Source organism: Orcinus orca, chromosome 7 (assembly GCF_937001465.1).
Source record: "Orcinus orca chromosome 7, mOrcOrc1.1, whole genome shotgun sequence".
NCBI lineage: Eukaryota > Metazoa > Chordata > Mammalia > Artiodactyla > Delphinidae > Orcinus > Orcinus orca.
In genome coordinates this window covers 34,372,763-34,394,631 of record NC_064565.1, presented here as the reverse complement: position 1 = coordinate 34,394,631, position 21,869 = coordinate 34,372,763, and the positions used below count along the sequence as shown (strand labels likewise).

At 38.4% G+C, this 21,869-nt stretch overlaps 1 protein-coding gene across 1 annotated transcript in view; it reads right to left on the bottom strand.

The window, feature by feature from the left end:
• The window catches only part of ARHGAP15 (Rho GTPase activating protein 15), a 621,798-nt gene that overhangs the window by 50,817 nt on the left and 549,112 nt on the right, over positions 1 to 21,869 (bottom strand). Inside the window, exon 13 of the mRNA XM_004285433.4 lies at positions 7,929 to 8,034. Within this exon, the coding sequence (XP_004285481.1) occupies positions 7,929 to 8,034 (106 nt within the window). The remainder of the gene's footprint in view (positions 1 to 7,928; positions 8,035 to 21,869) is intronic.

The window sequence follows — 21,869 nt, the reverse complement described above, 5'->3', positions numbered from 1 at the left end:
GATATCTCACCACATTTATTATAATTGTTTATTAATTTATCTACCCTGGGAAACTATAGGATAAGGGAGGGTAGGAATCTTTTTTATGCCTCTGGTATCTGGGTGAAAGGTCAGTAAACTGTTTCTGTAAAGGGCTGGATAATAAATATTTTTGTGCAACTTGTTACAGCTATTTAATTCTTGCCACTGTAGCATGAAAGCAGCCATTGGCAATACATAAACATATAGGTGTGCGTGTGTGTTTCCCAATAAAACTTTGTTGATAAAAGTAGGCAGCAGGCTGGATGTGGCCCATGGCCATAGGTTGCCAACCTCTGATCTGGTCCAGTGCCTGGAGTACAGTAGGCACTCATTTAAGACTTCCTAAAGGAATGGGTGGATAGGACTTCACAGTTAACAAATATTTTCTCAAGTGTGAATTTATTTGACCCATTTCACATATAAGCAAAAGGGAGGGTTAGAGACATTGAAGCTTTTCCTAATGTTGTACAGTTTCTAAGGGCTGAGGTTGGGACTTGAGCCTATGTCTTCTGATTCCAAATCCTTGGTTCTTTCCATTAGGTGAAAGGCCAAGATTCACAGTGGAGAAGGGTGAGGCAAATTAAAAAATTTACCTCTTATGAGGGAAATACCCCCATAAGGTGAGCCACCGCTAACAATAGAGAAGACAGTGATAAATGGTCAGTAGCCATTTTAAGTTTTGTTTTGTTTTTTATTACTCAGTGGTTAACTGTTAACATTCAAATGTTAAATCAAAAGATCTAAAGTAATTTCACTCCCATCTTAAAAACCTTATCTCCCAAAGCCTTCCTCTAGAACAAGGATCCACCACTGGAAGGATCATTGAACTTAGTCCCCAGCTCACAAACCTTATAAATCCCATGCCAAGATGTCTCCTAAGTAGATGACATTTTAATGATTACTACAGGGAGTTGGGAACTATTGCTTCATCCTCACTATCAGAGTAATTAATTTTCTTAACTACAGGCCAAATTCTGCCACGGGAGTCCAGTTGTGAAATTTCAGGCCCATAGGAAGTACATTAGCTCTTCAAAGTGATTAGGGTGCCATTTCAAATACACAAGCAAAGGAGCTATTAGGCTTCTGGCTTATTTCAAACAACTTGCAGCCCCTGTTTCTCAGGGAAAAAAAAAAAAAAAAGGAAGAGAAAAAGGGAAAATAACAATTTGCTAAGGTTCTTTATTTTCCAGTAAAAACACCCATGGCCTGCAAGTCATTGGATATCAGGTATTGTGGCTGGGTGAGAGACCAAAGTGTACAGAAAAAGGGTGGAATGCCAGAAGGCAGCACAGAAAAACACAGCCTGCTCCAAAGCACCCCAGAGCTGAGCCTTCAGAGGCCTGACGGGAGGCAGAGCCTCACCAGCCATTGCTCTTGACCAGAGAGAAGGGTGCGGGCTCACGGGCTTTCCAGTCCCTCTCTGGCCATGTCTCACCCCCCTCCCCACAAAATATCAGAAACGCTCCCAATGCCATTTTAAAGACAGAGCGGATGAATTATTTCCTCACCATTGTTTCCTCATACAACCCCTATATTTCTAAGTCATCATCATTTGAGTTGCCTCTGACATGCTTTTGTAGAGTATTTATTTAACATCCATGAAGACCACAGAGAAGCTTTAAATATCGGTTTACTCTCACAAAATAGCCACAGCTCAACAGTTTCGCCTTTCAATGAGGCATTCAACTGGCATGCTTCCATGAGACTTGTCTATTCACCTTGGAATTCTATGAACAGCTGGACGATTTTCTTAGCGTCAGTGCTCTCCTTTCAGCCTATTTTACAAAGTGCAAGTCTCCTATAAGAATGTTTATTTGCATCTAAAATCTGCAGCAAATATATTCTTCCAAGGCTATTTTTGAAAATCAACGAACGACATTATTTTATGTCACCTCTAAAAGCCACCCATCTCTAAGACATTTTGACTTTCTCTGGACAATATATACCTATGTGGGAATTGAATGCTCTTTTATATCCTCCCCCCACCCACCATCAAACATTTGAGATTGTTTTGGCTTCCAAAACGCATGCCACAAAGTAAATCTGGATAACAAGTTCAATTTAGCTGGGGGAAAAATATTTTTGTATTTATCTTCTAAGTTTTCTGTAATTCTCATGTATTACTTTTATCCCGGAAATAAAAATGTGAGAAAAGACTTCAGCAATAGCTAGGACAGCTTACTTATAGGAACGGCAACAGGAATTCTAGAACTTGAAAAGGTCAGTGTCCATTCTAGGTGGATATGTAGCTGATAAAATTCTAGGAGTGTTTACACTGGGGATTTGAGGCATAGGGTAAGGCCCTACCAGCTCCAAATTATCTCAATTACCAGGCTTCCACGTGGCCAGTGTGCTGTTCTGCCTGGTAGGAAATTCTCACTGTGAGAACCATTCTGATAAGTTAGACAACAAGAAGAGAACCGTCCCTAGGAAAACTGCTGTGATGGGAGGCTCTGGGCAGGAAGCAGAGGAGGACCTGTGTCCTTCTCCAGCGTTCCCACGCCTGCCTAGAAGTCAAGCGGACCAGACTTTCTTATCAGCAAGCTACAACTCTGAAGGTGAAAATAGTTGGATTTGAGAACACGGGACAAGATTCAGATCAGGTTGATGGAGAGCTGGTGACAGTACAGAATTGGGCAGGGGAATTCACACAGGGACTGGGCAACACATGGAGGCGTCACGTGGTTTGTCGAACATGTGAAAACAGCCTCACTGGGACTAGGGGAAACTGGCTGAGTCAGGCCAGTATAGCAACTCAGGTTTTGGCAAAAGATTCTGTGGTGGGGTAAAGAATTTTCTGGAAGCCAGGAAATTTGGCAACCCAGCCTCTGCAATTCTTCCTATATTTATTTCATTAGAAATAATTTTACATTTCTCTCCCTATAAAAATAAGACATGTTGATGTCTGATGCTTAACTAGAACCAACTATGTGCTAGGTATTGTGCTGGACTCTTTAAAAGGATTATTCCTTTACTCCTCACCACAGAAATAGGTCCTATTATGATCCCTGTTTTGCAGATGAGAAGAAGGAAGCTTAGAGTTAGGTCAGTTCTAAGTTACATGCCCAGTAAGTGGCAGGGCCAAGGCTCACATTCAATTCTGCTTAACTCCAAAGCCTGTTCTCTTTACCAGTTCTCTTAACCTCAATATCTCTTTCTATCCCATTGTTAGAAGAGAAAAAGAAACACACAAAGAAAAAAAAAACTTTCGGGCTTCCCTGGTGGCGCAGTGGTTGAGAATCTGCCTACCAATGCAGGGGACATGGGTTCGAGCCTTGGTCCGGGAAGATCCCACATGCCGCGGAGCAACTGGGCCCGTGAGCCACAATTACTGAGCCTGCGCGTCTGGAGCCTGTGCTCCGCAGAGAACAAGAGAGGCAGCGGTAGTGAGAGGCCCGCGCACCGCGATGAAGAGTGGCCCCCGCTTGCCACAACTAGAGAAAGCCCTCGCACAGAAACGAAGACCCAACACAGCCATAAATAAATAAATAAATTTTAAAAAAAACTTTCATTGTTCAACAACTCTAAGAAATATTAACATCTCAGCAAATAGCTTTACAGTCTTTTCTAGATGCACAACTTTCCCACATATTTATACTCTCCTTAAATATATAAAATATTGTATCCCTGACTTTATTTAACTTAATACAAGCATTTCCCTAATTAAGAAAACAATTAGCTGTGAACCACATTTTATGAAGCTCATATGATGTACCATGTTCTATATAACCTTCCCCTATCACTGAACACTTAGGTTGTTTCCAAGTTTCTACCAGTGAAAATAGTAAAATTTTATCTGCATAAAGTGGCCTCATCCCCCAGCATTACTTAGGATAGGGTCCTAGCAATTAAGATGATTGGCTCAAGAGGCATGAAGATTGGAAAGGTTTTCATTCTTGAGCTATATTACATATGTGGCTTCATACCATGCTGGTTGGAACATCCCCACCAGCAGATCTAGAGGGCTTGATTCAATTCACACCTGACAAAATGGGGTTTACTTTATTTCATTAGTCTTCTATACCCTCATCTTAATCTTCCTCTTTCCCCTGTCTGCATTTCAAAACAGAGAAAAAAGTGCACCCTTCTAAACACTGTCTCCTTTTGCTTTTTAACTTGCTACCAGAGGAACTATTTTTACAATTACTCAGCACTGAAACCGCAGACTTATTCCCATGGCTGACTGGATAAGGGGGATAAAGAAATGAGAGAAATAAAAATTGTATGGAATTTTCCTTTGAAAAGTCTCAGTATTTGGACCATTGCTTTCCATTTTATGTTCATCACTCCAAACCAACTACAACTCCCATGTGGCCTCTTAGGTTTTTTTTCTCCTTCTATCTCGTTCACCCTGCACTCTATTGTCAGAATACTCTTTCATAAACACAGAGCACATCATGCAAATGTCCAGCAGATAAAGTCTCAATGGTCCTCTATTTCTTATATAACCTCTTCGCCTGGCTCTCAACGTCCAACCACTACCCATCAGCAAGCAACCCTTATCTTTCTAGGTCTTCCTTCCCATTAACTTCATCTTCACTTTGCCTGCCTGCCTTTCCAAAGAAGCAGGCTGAAGGAACATGCATTCGACACTTATATTTTAACAGAGATAGAACTTGCCATTTATATGATGATTCAGGCTGTCACAGGACCTTCCAGTGCTTATCACTGTAATGTCAATTGGTGAAAGTGCCTATTAATAAAGGTTTCTGGCTGATGGCATTTTGAGATGATAGTGTATTCTGAATTCCTGGTCTCAATCTATCACAGCAGAAGCACATACTTCACCTTGAGTTTGATCGAGAATGAGGACTCTGGACTCTGAGACTATTCAGTCTGTGCAGCTATTGTGTAATCTTATGCTTAATATAATCACAATCCTTTAAAAATTCTGGCTTTTGTGGACAGCACTTGCATCCACCTTCTAGCCCAACTGTGCTGTATTAAGCTTTCTCAGCTGGTAGTTGCTCTGCTTTCAAGGGAATGTTTAACTCAGAGCTTTGCAAAAATGGACTTCTATTCTGTTGGCTACAGAGTACAACGCAGGTCAAGTGGAATTTTTGGCACTTCATTACATTCCCTGACCCTCACTAAACAAACTTCAAAATATATATATATTTGCAGCAATTTGGAATAAACACTACATACAAGTGTTGATGGTAGATTTTCTGAAGAACTACCAAATGCATCAAGACTAAGGAAAACATTCTAATGATTCTTTCAAAGATGAATACATTTAAATTCTCGTTAAACAATCTTCTTATTTAGCCTTCTCAAGCTTTGATGACATGCCACGATTGGCTGTTTATCAAAAACTTAACAAGAAATGCTTAACAAGATATAATCATGTGCACACACTTCTGCATAATTAAACCCCGTTTATAAATCATTGCAGGGTGGAATATGGTCACACCACTCAAGAAAGGCGGGTGGCTAGCAAATAACACTTTTTTCTCCATCTGTAATGAAAAATCTTATCATGTGAATGCTGTGAAGGTGACATAATCATCTGATCTTAAATCTTAGCTAAAAACATCTATTTCCATCTCAACGGAAAGTTCTAACAAAATTAGGAAATTAATTTAGATATAAGAAACATGATCAGGCACTAATTGTTAATACTGGGATTGTTGGCATGAAGGTGGAAGATTCTCATCCTTTGAAGGTTTTTAATTGGATAGATTCTCATCTGTGTGTGTTTTTTTCAAAGTAGGATTTAGCTGATTCTCAGTTTCTTCATTTTATAGCTGTTCTTTCAGTTGGAAAAAAAAAAGGAATAATTGAGACTGAGTAATGGATATTTCTCTAGATCTCTGAGACTAGGTATTGCACAGCATTAAAGAGTACACTTTTCCATTTGTTTTACGACTTTGTCCAGTTAAAGTTACTGAGATAAGCACTCCAGTATTTACTTGTAACTTGAAACCCCTTTCATGGTGGGTCTGGATCCTAAGGGAAAAGAATTAACATTTGAGGAATGCTTACCTTGTGCCAGGCTTTTTATATGCATTATCTCATTTAATTCTCATAACCACAAGATATGGTTGATATTATTTAATCTGATTTTATGTGCTTGAGATCATGAAGGGAGTATAAAGTATAGAACAAGAATTTGACTCTAGCTTTCTCTCTTTATTTTTTTGAAGCCCAAGATCCTTTCACTTAACCACACTGGGTTTCCCACTGAAGCCAGTAATGTGGAGGTGACAAAAAGGGGCATTCTAAAATAAGGGATGTTCTGAACTTTGACATAGGTTCCTTTGTGGGAGTAAAATAAGTAAGAAGCAAATATGATGAATTAGATTGAAACATGTTCCCTAACGCAGTGCCCGGTGAAGTGAATTATGGACCATCCATACCATGGAGTACTATGCCATGAAATGGAAAGCTGTCCGTGAGTTGCAAAACAGTAGAAGAACAATATGTGCAGAATGATATACTCTAATGCAATAAACAACCACACAGAGGTATGTATGTCCTTAGGAACAGGTCTGGAAGGGTAGATACAAAAATGTTAGTTGCTTCTGCTCAGCAGGCTAAGAGTGACTAGTAGGCAAATTTGACTTACATGCACGACAGTTGCTTAAATTTTGTGTGTGTGCAATTCTGCACATTACATTTACAATTAAAAATCATGTAGTGGATGAGTTGAATAAGCGGTAGGAATGACTCAACCTAAGGCATGGGTGATTAAAGAGATTTAATCTCACAAAAGCAAAACAGCCCAATCTATTTGAAACTCTGTCAGGCTTCAACATTACTATATGCATATGGTGAAAGCTACAACCTCATCACTTGTATTGCACTTTGCATTATCTGAAGAAGGTGTTAACAGAAGGCAAATGAGGAACAGTCATTTCAAACTTAACATGTCCAGAATGAAGTTCTCCAGTCGGCTCTTCCTATTCAGCCCGTTCCTCCTCCAGTTTTACCCATCTGTGCTGCACTACCATTTCTCCACTTGCCCAAACCCAAACCCTAACAGGCACACTTAATTTCTCCTTTCCCTTCCCCACTGCACCCCAACTATCAGCAAATACAATCTGATCGATCATCAAAATGCCTCTTTAAGGCCTCCACTGAAGTCACCATTACTTCTTGCCTGGACTACTATGGTCTCCTCCATATAGGTTTCCCTGCTTTCACTTTTGCAAATCATTCTCCACCTGTCAGCCAGGGTGATCTTGTATATCCCTCAATTTAGCACTCTTTATGGCTCTTCACTGTATTTAGAATGGAATTCCACTCTCTCACTGTGGCCCACGAGAACCTATGTGATCTTACACTGGTCCAACATCTATGACCTCAACTCCACCACCATGCCCCTTGTCCATTAGGCTCTAGCCCGCCTGGCCTGCTTTCTGCTTTGCAAATACATCAAGCTCTGTGTGGCCTCTGGGTCTTTACACTGTCTTTTTTTCTTCCAGAAATACTCTTCTTTTAGCTGTTTACATGGATGGCACCTTATCAATGTGAATCAATGTCTTACAGACGAAGGAATTGGATATCAGAGAGTTTAAGTAACTTATTTGTGGTCATCACTCTTGGTACGTGGTGAGGCTAGGTTTTGAACTCATGTCTGAATCATTTCAGGCTCTTGCCATTATACTAAATAACAAAGTAAACCCAGCCCATCCCAGGGCTCTGGCTACAGTTCTGACAATCAATCAGCAAACATCTACTTGTTGAAAAGCCAGAAAAAAGAAAGTATTTTAAAAGTTCCTTTTGTAGGTTCCCCTTCCTACCTCTAGTACATTCCCCAGCTTCTGCAGGAAGACGCAGATCAGCTGGAGAGGGAAATCTGAGATCGATGCATTCGGAAACTCTTGTATTAGAGATTTGAAATTAAATATTGCTCATTTAGGAAATGAGACTGTGACAGAACAACCAGAAACTTTGCAACTTACTTAGTTAGGTGTCCAAAGAGGACTTTCATGGTGTCACGATTTGGTGGAGGGAGTTTTTGTACAAGAGACTTTATAGTTTCAATTCTTGTGTTATTGTCTTGCTTTTCTGGAAAAAAAAAAAGAAATTAAAAAGGAAGGTTAGAAAAGAATGATATTTCTTAGGTGCATGAGGGAATTTTCTTAGGAGAATTCTGGACTAAGTCTGAGCAACTTAAAGTTCTAATTAGCAGCCAAAGGGAATAGTTATACTTGAAATCAGGATCATGAAGTTTCTTTACTTTGACTCTGAATTAGATCATGGGAAAATGAAAGCAGCAACAGTGTGGCTCTGACACGATCTTCTTATGCAGATCAGGTATTACATCCGTTTTCATAAATGCTTTACTATTTTACAAGTTGTGGCAGGGTAAATAATGGCCTTCCAAAGATGTCTCTGTCCTAATCTCTGGAACCTGTGAATGTTACCTTCCATGGAAAAAGGGACTTTGCAAATGTGATTAAATTAGGGATTCTGAGATGGGGAGATTATTCTGGATTATCTGGGAGGCCCAATGTAATCACAAAGGTGGCTAAGAGGGAAGCAGGAGGGTCAGAGTCGGAGAGAGAGGGGATATGACAATGAAAACGAAAGGAGATTTGGCTATGTGATAAAGGACCATGGGCCAAGGAGCAAAGAGAGCCTCTAAAAACCAGAAAAGCTGAGGGAAGAGAGCCTCCAGAAGGGACGCAGGCCTGCCAGCACCTTGATATTTGCCCAGTGAAACTGACTTCACACTTCTGGGCTTCAGGAACGTAAGATGATAAATTCTTATGGTTTGAAGCCACTGAGTTTGTGACAATTTGTTACAGCAACAATATAAAACAAACACACAAGGACATATATTCTCATTCAATTACCAACATTCTATTATTTTGCTTGATTTTGTGGAGAAGTAAAGAATTTTCAAAATTAGTTCTATGCTATCTTTTCTCCCTAATACATTTTGCTTTTGCTGTAAAACAAAAAAGTGCAAATAAATTTGAAAGCATAATACTTATTCATATACATTTTGTTTCATTTTTTAATTTGTATTTTTTATTGATTTTTAATTTTTTGGTCATATACATTTTAAAACAATAGGAAGTTGTTCAAAACTACATACCATATTGGTTGTTTTCCTTCATTTTGTTTCTTTTTGCCTTTCTGGGCATGGGTGGCATAAGAAGAACTGAGTTACTTAGTACACTAGAGAATTTATCTTACCATAGTTTTAACCAGGGCCCAGAATTATAATTACTTCTCAAACTTAAACTCCTTAGATACACTGACTCAGGTGCCTTTCCTTTCTATACTTTAACTTCTAGCACAGAGCTCCTGATGATTCTAAAGAGGCCACTGCTGGAAAAGATGATAGAGAAGAGAATAATACGTAAGGCACCCACCCACGCAACATCCATTCTCTTCTTCTTTAGCTAGACAATCCCGCTGTTGAAGGGATGGCCACATCCTTCATCCTAGCCTCCTTGCTTGGCAGCTGGAATGACCGTATGACAGAGTCCAGCCAATGAGAAGGCAAAGTGTTATGAGGCTGTGTGCAGGAGGCTAATTTATCTTTGTGGTCCTTTGGCCTTTCTGCTCCTCAGAATGTAGATGGCATGGTTGTGCCATGAGATGACCTTGAGAACTGAGGCTATGCAGAGTGGGACACACAGTATAAAGAGCTTCCCTGAATCTGTGGAGCAGTCAGACCAGTCCTGCACTGTTGGTGTCTGAGTTTCTTTAACATAATAAGTCCTTGTGTACTGAAGCCTTTGAAGGTGGGTCTCTAAACCAAACGTACTTCCTAATACAGTGTGCTTCCAAAAGCCCAGTTCATAATCACCTGTTATTAGGTATATAAACTTTATACAGTGGGGCAAGAAAGAGTTAGTGTAGAAACTGGCAGGGTGTTTTGTTTTCCTTTTTTTAAATACGCTTTTGCAAAAGAAACTTTTTATAAGGAATTACAGGAAAATATCCTGCAGAAGATAGTATTTGGCTAAAGTAGGGTGGGGGCAGTCTTCCTAGTAGAACTCTGCTTGGAAGCGTTTCTTCTTCTTCCTGAAACCACAGAGGTCTATAAATAATGCCTCCCACAGTCTGAGCTTTCAAAACTGCACTTACTCTTAGAAGAGTTCCGGAATAATATGGATTGGACAACTGCAAATGAAAGAGACAAAGGGGAGAGAAAAAGAGAGAGAAAAACAGAAAAGCCAGTTGCAACATCACAGCAGACAGCAGATCTAATCTTTCTGCCAAAGGGTAGAAAGCCACCTTGTAGCTTAATGATGGTAAGACAATGTGATGCTTCACAGGACCAGTTGGAGCCTATAGGATATGAGAAACTCAGAAAAAGAAGGAAAACAAAGTCAATAAAGATGAGAGTGAAATTGGTACAGTACATTCAGGACAGAGCACTTAGGGATACTTGGATACCTTGTATCTAGCCATCTGAAGCTAATGCAACACACCAATGATTATATACATAAACAGGTACATATACATACATTTATATATTTATGAGATGGGTATATTCTGCATAGTTTGGCATGATGCTAGTAGTTGAATTTACCTAAGGATCTGCTGAACTACCTGATTCAAGCAATTAAGATGAAATTAGGAGAGGTGAGGGAGAGGAGGGAAAGGAAGGAGAGGACACCTTTCTAATTTCACTGAAGTCTCTGGCCATGGTTATGATTAGGTCAATGTCAGAGTCTCCAAAAAAGGGATCTGTTGACATTGAGGACTATAGGAGTAGTGGCCATAATCTAAGCCTGACAGACAATAAATGGAGAGTGGTCTAAATGGCTATATCCAGCAGACCTCAGTTTTAGGGAAATATACTCCAGTCTGGGTAGGTTTAAGAAAGGCTGGCGTTGCTTAACTGGAAATACTTGAATGTGCAAGGTCACTGCCATGGTGCCTGGGCAGGAATTAAAACTTTAGTTTGTCTGTTTAACCACTAGGTAAAAGAATTATGACCTTCCCTAGACAAAGTCCCTGTTCTATGTTCCATTGCACTTAGGACATTCTATGTAGATAACATTCTGCATGATATTTTCATGGCTTGAATGCCGTTCAATATTTCCTATTAAACTGAGAATTTTCCCATAAACTGAGGCGGCTCTTATACTGGTATATAGTGGGTTAAATGAATAAAGAAAGAATTAGTGAACAAAGGAAAGACATGAACACAGATTGGAACAGACAGACCTTGGTTTGAATTCTGTAACAGCTTTTTATTAGCTGTGTGGTCTTGGACAAGTTTCTTATTTTCTTTGAAAAATGTCTGAGGCCAATTTTATGGATTGAACAAGATAGTATGTAATGAACCTAACGATGACTAGTAAAAAGTAGGTACTCCATAAGTGTTCACCCCCGCCCCCCCGCCACCTTTTTTGAGGCCCATGCTGGGTATGGTTCACCTTTTATCTTCAGCAATGAGCATACTACCTGGTTGCAGTGAGCGTTCAAAATGTAGTTTCTAATACTTGAACTGAGTTGGTGCCAGTGGGTGACGATACACTTGCTATGGTAGCCTGACATTTTACAGCACACTAAATAACTTGTGGTGGGCAGAGAGACTGATTGATGAGCAGCTCAGTTCCATGCAAGAATTCTTATAAAAGTACATGGTGGTTCCCATATCTGCTTGTAAGAAACATCCTACACGAAGAATACTTTATAGAAACATTTTTCTCTCTTCTTCTGCTTTCATACATAATTGAGGAACTGGAATGAATGGTGGTATATACATATTTGTGGCTGGGTTACACTTAAGTAGTGGAGGGGGTACTGGACAATGGCTTAGAGAGGGCTGAAATATTATCAAGGAGGAGCAATTTATTGTTCTTACAACATAATCAGAACAAAATCTTTGAAAAGGTTATAGGAAAGCAGTGGTTTCCCCTTCAAATCAATACCATACCCACTCTTCCATAGCTTGTAAAATCAGGAAATAACACAAACACTTCTAAGTAGAGGAACATCTAAAAATACAATTGGATACATTAAAATCAAAATGACACCTTTTCTGATCTGGTTTATTGATGTGTCATATTAGGAGTTGGAATCAGCATACATAATACAGCAGTGGTTAATGAGCTAAGATTCAGACACAGTTTACTACAGATGCGTCAACTGTCTTCAACTGATTCAGTGAGCATCTGAAAGACAGCATTTTCTATTAATATTTCTCCTTCAGCATATGGTTTCTCATTCTTGTGAGGTATTGAGAGTTCCGAGAAGACTTTGAGATATCTCTGACTCTTTTACATTATGTCTAAAAGGGGGGAAATGAACCTTTTCTACATGGAGAATTAGAGAACCTCTTAGGTAAACTGTATACTAAGAGACTTATACAAAATCTTGCCAGTCATTAAAAAAAACCTCCATGATTCTTTCCTTTTTCACTCACATTTGCTCCTACCTTCATTCCCTTATAATTTATTTTTGTATCTACTCAATGTTCTCTAATACGTCCGTTTTAGTTCCCACCCAGATCCCAATAGCCTCTCCAATCTCTGAGCTGTGAACCCACATTGCATACAAAATCTTTCTGTAATGCTTCATTCTTGCTACCCAATAGTAGCAGAAATGTCTATGTAAAAATATGCACAGTGTACATGTACATATTGAGATAGTAAACTGTTTTTTACTAACGCCTATTCCTCACTCACCTGGCCCCATATTCTCAAACTACATTAAACTCTTTTGTAAATGAGCTTCTTCAAAAACAACTCCAGGCCAGTTAGAGAAGTAACAGCTCCTACACGATGTGAAATAGCCTTTAATGTTATGGTAAGGATGTGGCTTTACAGTTTTCCTCTGATTCATGGTTTTGAGGACACATTTTTAAAAATATGGTTTATGATGCATTTGCATTTATCTGCATGAAATGTTGCTACTAAAACAAGGACATTTACAACCGAATGCCTTTTTCTGCAGAGATAAGAGAAAGTTATACAACGATGGAAAGAGTTCTGTGCAGTGCAAAACCCTGGACCTGGTGACCCCTGGACACTTTTCCGGCCTTATCATCTATGCATTTATTATTCTTAACTTATAGTCACATGTTAAATCATATTTCAAAATTAATTCTGCTTTGTTATGTAGGTTCACCCAGGGGAAGAAAAGACCAGATTCTCCCAGTAACCAATGTATCAGTAGTACTATTCTTTCTATTTGTCTGTAATTCTTAAAGGACAACTGTACCCCTTTGTTTTGAGGAGGTCAGCAATATCACAGCTGTTCTGCTTCTGAAAGTTACTCTGGAATGTATAGTGCATCCTGTATGAAAAAAATGGTAGTCACTTATACGTCAGGGCTATATTTGGAAGAAAGCAGTTTAGTTTCTATTCACTTTCTATTCTTTGTATCATCACCATTTCAAAATTCAGTTAGAGACTGTCCTGGCTTACAGGAGGAATGATTATCTTCAGAGAACATTTTATTTTTTTAGTGTACCATACAACTGGATGCAAATCTTTGAGGACATGATTTTTAATTATAAAATTTGAATTGGGTGTTGAGGAATCATCCAAGGCATGACAACAATCGCTTGATAACTTTCTTTAAATAATTTACGTTGAATTCAGGGAGGAACACTGGGGGGGAGGGGAGCAAATTCAAGACTTACAAATGGATACAAATAGAGGCTTTAAATCCCTGTTATAAATTAAGAGAAGTGGTATATCATGAAGGAGTCTGAAAGAACTAAGTTAGAATTCTCGCTCCGCAGTTATGATTTGGGACAAGTTGCTTGAATTTCGATGCTTCCAGTTCCTTATTTAAACGCACACACGCACAACCCATTTGTTGAATTAAATGTTTCAATGTACATAAATGCACATATTATAAGTGCTTATTGAATGTAAGTACCCTTCCCATTAAAATCTTTCTTTTGAATCATCCTATCTGCCCTGACACATGATTGTTCATAGTTCAAGGCCATTTCCCAAATCATATGAAGCCATAAATACTTAGAATGCTGTCCATTATGAAAGAGTGTTTGGTTCTAATTCATAAGTAGACATAGTGTATTATAAATAGATGTGCCATTGCATCACAAAAAGGAAGAACAATGGACTTCAGGCTAATTTGGAGTTGGCAATTGGCAATTTTTCAAGAGTCTGCTCCCCTCGCCCCATCCAAACTGAAGAGCCATTTTTTATTTTTAGTTAAAAGGAAGACACATTCTTAATGTCTGCAGTTACCTGGTAAGTTTGATTTTAGGTACTGATAATCTATGTCAAGGCAGTTCAACTTGAGAACACAGGGCAGGAAAGATGCAGCCGGAACTGAATCTACTTTCTCTAGTAGGGATCACCTGCATATTAGATCTAATCCCCTCACTGGTACACCAGATTTCTGTTGTATTCTTTGTTTCTGCTTCCAGGAGATATTAATGTGCTGTCTGATTTTTGAACAATTTTTCCCTTTTAGGAAGAATTTTAAAAATAACTCTCCATAGCTAATAAATGTCAGTAAAAAAAATTCTCTGGCCAACTGATTGACATAAGTCCATGGATTCCTCAACCTGTGAGGAAAGTTGCAGCATCCTGGCCAGTTTTGCATCATTTCCAGAGGCCATTTCTGGTCCTTGTGCAGGTGGAGCTAGGCCATCTACAGCATGCTGTTAGGGGCAAACTTAGTTTTGTTAAGGCTGACTTCTGTTTCTTTTCACCTCTACTCCTAGTCTCTGGCAATACCAACTAGAAAATTATTGAAAAGAAAAAAATATCTTTTTGTCAAATAATTTTTAGAGTATTAAACATATATATGTACACACGGTTGAAGAAAAAAATGTTTATTAAGACCAACGTGCAGCGTGTGGCAAACACAAAGTTGATCCCTATCTACTGTCATTTTACAGCCTAGAGGGGCAGATAATATACAAAATGTGTCCCAGAGATGTTTAAACTTAAGACATATCATTATATAGTTATCAGTGGAGTTTGTATCTTTCTTTTGACTGAAGGAATCCTCTAAGATAATTGTTAAACTCAAAATGCTTCTTGGGTGTTAGTTCCTTATACCAAAAAATTCAAAATAATTGAGAAATGCAATTAATACCAAGTCACAAATGTAAAATTTTTTCTAATCGATTTCTGAAGGTCTTCGAATCATTATTCTTAACTTCTTTGTATATCCCCAAATACATTCAAGAAAGTAATTTAATCACCTTTTCTTTTTCATGTAACTTTATCTATGTTATCCTAGAGACTTCTGGTGTATTGACCTCACACTGAGGGCAAGTTTGGAAAATGTATTCAAGTTTTAGGCTCTAAGTAACTGTTAATAACTTGTATTATTCCTTTGGTGCAATCAATTTGGGGATGGTAACATTTTCTAAAATTCACCAACCTGGAACTGTCTCTTAAAACAAATTTCCTCAGTTTTGCAGCAATGCCACTCTTTGTCTGAATCAAAGAGTAAGGTAGTGGCAGCAATCTTCACAGGAAAAGCATGATCGTAGTATCCTCGCTAAAATTTCTTGTTTTCAAAGTAATTTTGCAAGTGTCATGGTGGCCAAGCACATTTCTGTAACTTACAAATGATACTAATTCATCCTCAGGTGAGAGTGTGTGCTGAGAAAATAAAGCTCACTAGTTTATTTAGTTCTCCTTTGAGAATTTTCTTTAAACTATATTTATCCGTGCATATCTGGTTTTATAAGCCTTTAAAAAAAAACAGGCTTATCGTTTTGAGACATTTGACATCTTTCTAACCATAAACCAGTAATCCTTTTCAAATACTCAAGTAGCTATTTACATTAAGCATTATCTTTGTACATTTTCATGAGGGTGGCAATCCTACAAATACTTTTCCAGATTTAAAGTTTTAATGTGTCTAACTCTTTCCACTGGTAGACAAATTAAATTTATAGGGGATTAAAAAAAATCACACTTGAAAACAACTAGGATCTGTCACACAATTAAGAAAAATGTGAACGAAGAAATATTTTTCCCTGTCTTTTGGGTTAAAAATATTTTTTGAAGAAGCATATTCAACTTTATCCATAACTATTCATTTGGAACAAAACACCTCTCAAGAGGAGATAGTGGTTAGTATGAGGTGAACTGTTTCTCCAGCCAGTTCATTCGACATGGCTGCACAGTGACATTGAGAGCAGGGGAGAGTTAACAGCACAAGCATCAAACTCCTTTAAGAAATGGGGAATAAAATAATTGTATGATTCAGCTTTTTTTTTTTTTTTAATTGTGAGAGTATTGTAAAAGAAGAAAAACAGGCAACATGTGGTAACTTTAGTCAGCATTTCTGAACTGGGAATGACAAACACCTCTGCCTGGCTCTGGCATTTATCAGGACTGAGATATTATTACCACATAGAGTCACAGCATGGTTACCGTTATCATCGGAAAAAAGAGCCAGCTAATCTTAATGGTTTGTAAAGCCGTTACCTGCACTGGTCTGACATTTATCATGATCATTTTACCACATGGGTCCTACATAGCAAAGGTCTTTTATCTGGAAGGGACATCACTATGAATTATTATTTGCAGCTAGGTAGAAAATTGTATGTTGTAGATACCTTTTCTCATTATAAATCACATAGTCACATTTCACCGTTTCCCCCAGAAAGTTGCTGAGCCCAGGTTTTTTGCCACAGCTTGCTTTCCTCTCCCTCTCTCTCTTTCTTTATGGTTTCTTGAAATTATTAGCCACTTTTTCATTAACATCCTTAACATAATCTTTGAAGAATCACACACATATGGACATACTTTCAGTAGAGTTAGGGGACTTTCCTCTACATCCTATAAAGGGACTGCACAGTCCTTTAGAAATTGAAGTTGATAAACTGTCCACTTTTTTTAATGCTTATTCTCTCTTCCGTCTTGGGGGCCGGAGTTTTCTCTCTTCTTGACCTTGTCAATAGAATATTTACCAGTAGATTAGATGAAATTTCTGATGCTTGATTTGTAATACTCAAAACACGTATGCCATTTGTTGCCTGAAATCCTTTGCTTGGAAATGTGTTCTCATAAGGAGTACGATGTAGTTTACTTTGTTCGATTGTGAGTTTTTCCAGATTCTGTTCCAGTAAGTTACAATGAAGTCGAAGGTTCTGCCAACAAATTTGTTTAAAAAGGAGCTTAGGTTCTATCCCTAACTATCTAGGTCCTAAACGACATACATTAATATATATAGAAGAAATAAGGATATTAAAAAGTACGATGTTTTTGAACCATGGGACCAGGACAGTAAAGTGAAATGCATTGATTTGACCATGGAAAATTACAATGAAAAGCCCAAATTGTTTACCATGGGGAAGAAATGAACAAATACTCTCTTTTAAAAAGATTGAGACAACTAATCTTCTGAAGGAGATATTTATATATCTTCTTCTTTCTCAAGTGTTCCATTAGGAATAAACAAACCAGAAATTCTGCACTTTTGTAATGAAGAGGGAGGAGAATTCTTTGCCATCTTTGCATTTAGGAAGAAATGTGCAAGAAGAATGTGACAATTTAAGCAAATCAAGATTGTTTCAAATGGATCACAAACAGGACTTTGCGGGATACTTTATACTAGCACGTGAAGCAGACAGTAAATTTGAAAGGAGGATTTTCTCAATGGTCTAGTTCTGATGTGTTTTCCTATCTCTTTGTGTGTTTAAAAGAGGTTTGGATGTGGTGTTGAATATTGCTTCGACTTTTTTGCAAATGAGTTCTGGAGAAATATCCGCACATGAAGGAAAGCTGATGTGCTGTAATGCTGACAGCAGCTGGGGGGATATGAATGAAGAAACCAGATTCCCAAGCCTGGATTTAGCAAAAATAAACACCTATCATTCCATTAAAAAGTTGTGCCATTTTAAATGTTTACGGGCATTAATAGCAGACCTCTCTCCCTTTGAAAAAGCCAATATTTTTCTCAAAGAATTCCATTCTTTGAGGGGGAGATAAAAACTTGAATTTGACATGCAGTATTTTGCAATAATCGACAGTAGTTTGCCAGTCTTCCTACATTTGATTCCACATTCATTTTTGTATTATTACAAATTTCCTCCAAAGGATACAATTTCTGTTTCAGAGATTTGTGAGACGAACTTGCATAAATTTGGGGGCAGGGGGTGGAGTGGAAGATGTCATTTGTGAAACCAACCTGTACTTTCACTGCTCAGAAAGAGCTGTACACACTTTGGTTAGGTCATCTAAAATTTCATTGTAAAGAGGTGGTCTAATATTCTAACACACTGTCTTACCCATCGAATGAAAGACTGCACTGATTTCAAACAAACAGACAAATAAACAAACAAACGAGCCCTTTTATTCTTTCTTATTTCAGAATGACTCTTCCGTTCTAGCTTAACATCATTCTGCCATTATTGTCCCCCCAAAACTGTAACCTGGGAGCATTTACAATAATTAGTGAGGGGCTTTGGTGCCTGGGTTTTTTCTCCTTTTCTGGGGAACTGGGTGAATTGTTGAGTGCTAATGAAATTCGGAGACTTCTAGCAGTGGTTGAACCAGGCACGGTGCGGGCAGACGCGTTGAGCTTCCCACTGTGCTGCAGTACAAGCCTCCCCGCTGTTATGTTTACCATAGTTTTAATGTCTGTGAAAAAAATTCCTGATGCAACAGAATTATGTTATGCCCTCTTGTTTATCTAACCCCACCCTACCCCCCGAATTTAGCAGATTCCTGTTGCCCCTGCCCGTGACAGAAAGAGCTTTCTCAACTTGGTGGCCATCTTACCACGCCAATTCTCGCCACCACAATCCAGCTGCTATGCAGCCACGGCCGGAGGATCACACATGATCTATTTAGACGTTCCGGGAGGATAACACACACGCCTTGCTCTACTTATATCACCTCATAACAGATATCCTCTTCTCTACTGCGTGTGCATTTCATCGGAGGTAATGTTAAAGCACCGACATCGATAATGCTAGCTTAAACTGCAAGTGTACTTGGTGAAATGCACTGTGTCTTTAAAGAAATCTATCAAAAGACCTCAAACTATCGCTGCAAACTAAATAATGTGCTCAAAGATGAAAACAACCGATCTGTGATCTGAGTTGATTTATTCTTTGTCCTTTTCTTAAAAATGGTTATCTTGAAGAAAATGACCATTCCATTCCATTGTAAATTGACAAATTCACCAAGTGTGATGTACAGTGAAGTTTTTAATGAATATTCATACAACTCTTTCAGTCCATTAACAGGACTTAAGACAATGAGGATGCAACTCATTCCCATTTAGATAGTGGGGGGAAGGGGGATGCGGAATTAATAGCATAAACAGCACTTGGAAAAGTTTAACTTTAATGTATCAAACTCCAGGTGCCAGAGTTTGAAGAAAATAACCAATAATAGCCATTTTTAACATATTTGATGGGACTGATTATGCAATGTGCAACTCTAAATGGCTTATAGCACATTGTAGCATGGTTCCATCCCATTGGCTACAGTAGGGTGCAGGCAGATGGATGACAGTGACAGGGAGAGAAGTGCTTTTGCTTAGCCGTGCGTTAAGATGCCATCCAGAAGCTCTGTGCACTGCAGACACTTCATTAGGATGCCAGGATAATGGTAAACTACCACTCAGAGTGACACCCCATTTCCTGCTTACTGAGCGCTCCAACCTCGGCAGATGTCAACAATCTCACAGTGCTACAGAGCAGACCTAACTTTCCAGCCACTTTGACTCCAATTTTTTCCTCCTAACAGTGCCATACATTATGTGCAATATGTAATGGCAAACACCTCACTGAAAACAAAATCTGCCCAGTTCGTTATGACTGGAGTGCTTAATTTTTTTTTTTTTCTTTTAAAAGATGAGGGACAGTGAGTTGGGTAAGAGAATATGTCCATTCACTATTTTAACCTCAAAATGTCTTGCTATGATTTCCATTTGCTAATCAGTTCAAAGTGTTAATTGTGTGGTAAACTCTGATTAATAGTAGTTAAACTCTGATCACAAGGGATACGTTTCTTTTAATTAATGTCCGTTTCAAAGGTAAGTGATTGTGGAATTCTTTTGTTAAAGACTGTAGACTCAGTTTTGCTATGGTTCTTAGCTGTCTGGCAAGAAAAGGCTGACCTGAGCATCTGGATGATATTTCCTCTGCAAATGTATGACTTGAGGCCATTTGCACACCTCCTTACCCGCAATTCAAGCCAATAGAAACTTTTTTTTTCCTATGGTGTAAAGTCCAAAATTCTTTTTATAAAGAACCAAGGTGTGGTTTAGACAATGAAAAAAAATCCCCCAAATGGAAAAATAATATTTTGAAATCGATCATTACGATAAATGATTGATTTACATTTTGTGATACTAAGCATATTTTTAGAAGCTCAAAGGGCCTTCCTTGCAAATGGCAAGACTAAAAATAAACATCCTCCTCTCAGGTCTGTTACCATTTCCAGGTAAAGATGCAAATGTAAAGAAGAAGTCATAGACAGAGGTCACACTCCAAGGGAGAATTTGAATGCAGACTTTCAATGTGATGTCCTTGATGCAAATCTTGACTTTTGGTTTAAAAATGGCATCTGATTGGCAACACCTAACCACCTCTTGGAACTTGTCACTAAATATGCTTGAAGACAAAGAAAAAAGACTAGAATTCTTAAACAGGGACTCACAGGCAACGTGGTGACAAAAAGTTAATAGTAATTTCCTTCAAGACAGATGGAATTTAACTGGAAAGTGCCAGCACAAGTGGGACCACTTGTGCTATTGAACTATTGAACCAGAGAGCCTGTCTTTCTCAGAGCAGATAGAAACATCCTTCTCTTTCTTTCTTCAACTGTCTGATTTCAGAATCAAAGACTCAAGGTCTGTGCCAACCAAAAACTCCCTTTCCTCAGCTGATAGTGTTGAGTACTGTGAATAGTATAGTTTCCTTCTTCCCTTCCTCACCTGTCCTCTGCCCTTCTAACTATAGATGAAGACTTCTCTTTTGCCTGCAACAATTTAGAGATAGCAATTTCCACAAAATAACCAAGGAGATTGAGAATGGAAGGCAGAATAATAATAACAACAACAATAATAACAATAATAATAATAATTGAGAGTGGAAGGCAGATGAAGGCGCATATCACCATAGGAATTGTAGTCCCATATGCAAAACGTAGGAGGGAGGTGGAGACTGGCAAAATTCTATTAGGAACACATTCTTGGAATTCTAATGCTGTATGTCGTTCATCTTTTAGAATGCCAGTGAGTTAAGAAACATGGTGGGAGAAATATCATCAGGATAGTAGGGCCACAAGTCAGTAAGTGTGCTAGAAAAGAATAAACATAAGAGCTGTGATTATCAATTTGTCAACTGGATGGTACTCCAGGACAAAGATTAGGCTAAAACTAAAGCAGAGGGTGAAAGGCAAAATGCAACGTGCACAGAATGTTGCATGCATTTCCACCTTTTGAGATGAGTAAACATAACGAAATTTCCAACAATGCATGACCTATGAAAAAACTCATTTCAGGTAAGAGAACAATGCTCAGAAATGCAGAACTCTCACAATGACCATGAGACAATTAGGAAACTACTTAGTATTTTCAACAGAATTTTGTATGTCAAGGAGTCTAATCAAAAGGATCAGCAAGCCATAGGGAGAGAACTGGATAAGATGAAAACATACCAGGATGAGATGATAAGGAGATAGATGGTGAGGAAAGACAGTGTGAAATCTAAAAATGCAAAACAAAATTAAATTTTACATTAAAGGCCGAACTGTCATTGTAGAAAAATTAGGTCAGTGATATGGATGACAAACTAGAGAAGCTTCCCCAGAATGTGGAAACAAAAAATGATAGGAAGGAGACATGCTGGAAGTCAGAGAATTGAGAGATTATCTACAACTTGTAAGTGTACTTGAGGAAGAAACCAGAACATTTGAAAAATATTCAATAATCAAAGACAAAATTAAAGAAAATGTCTGTCTGTGAGT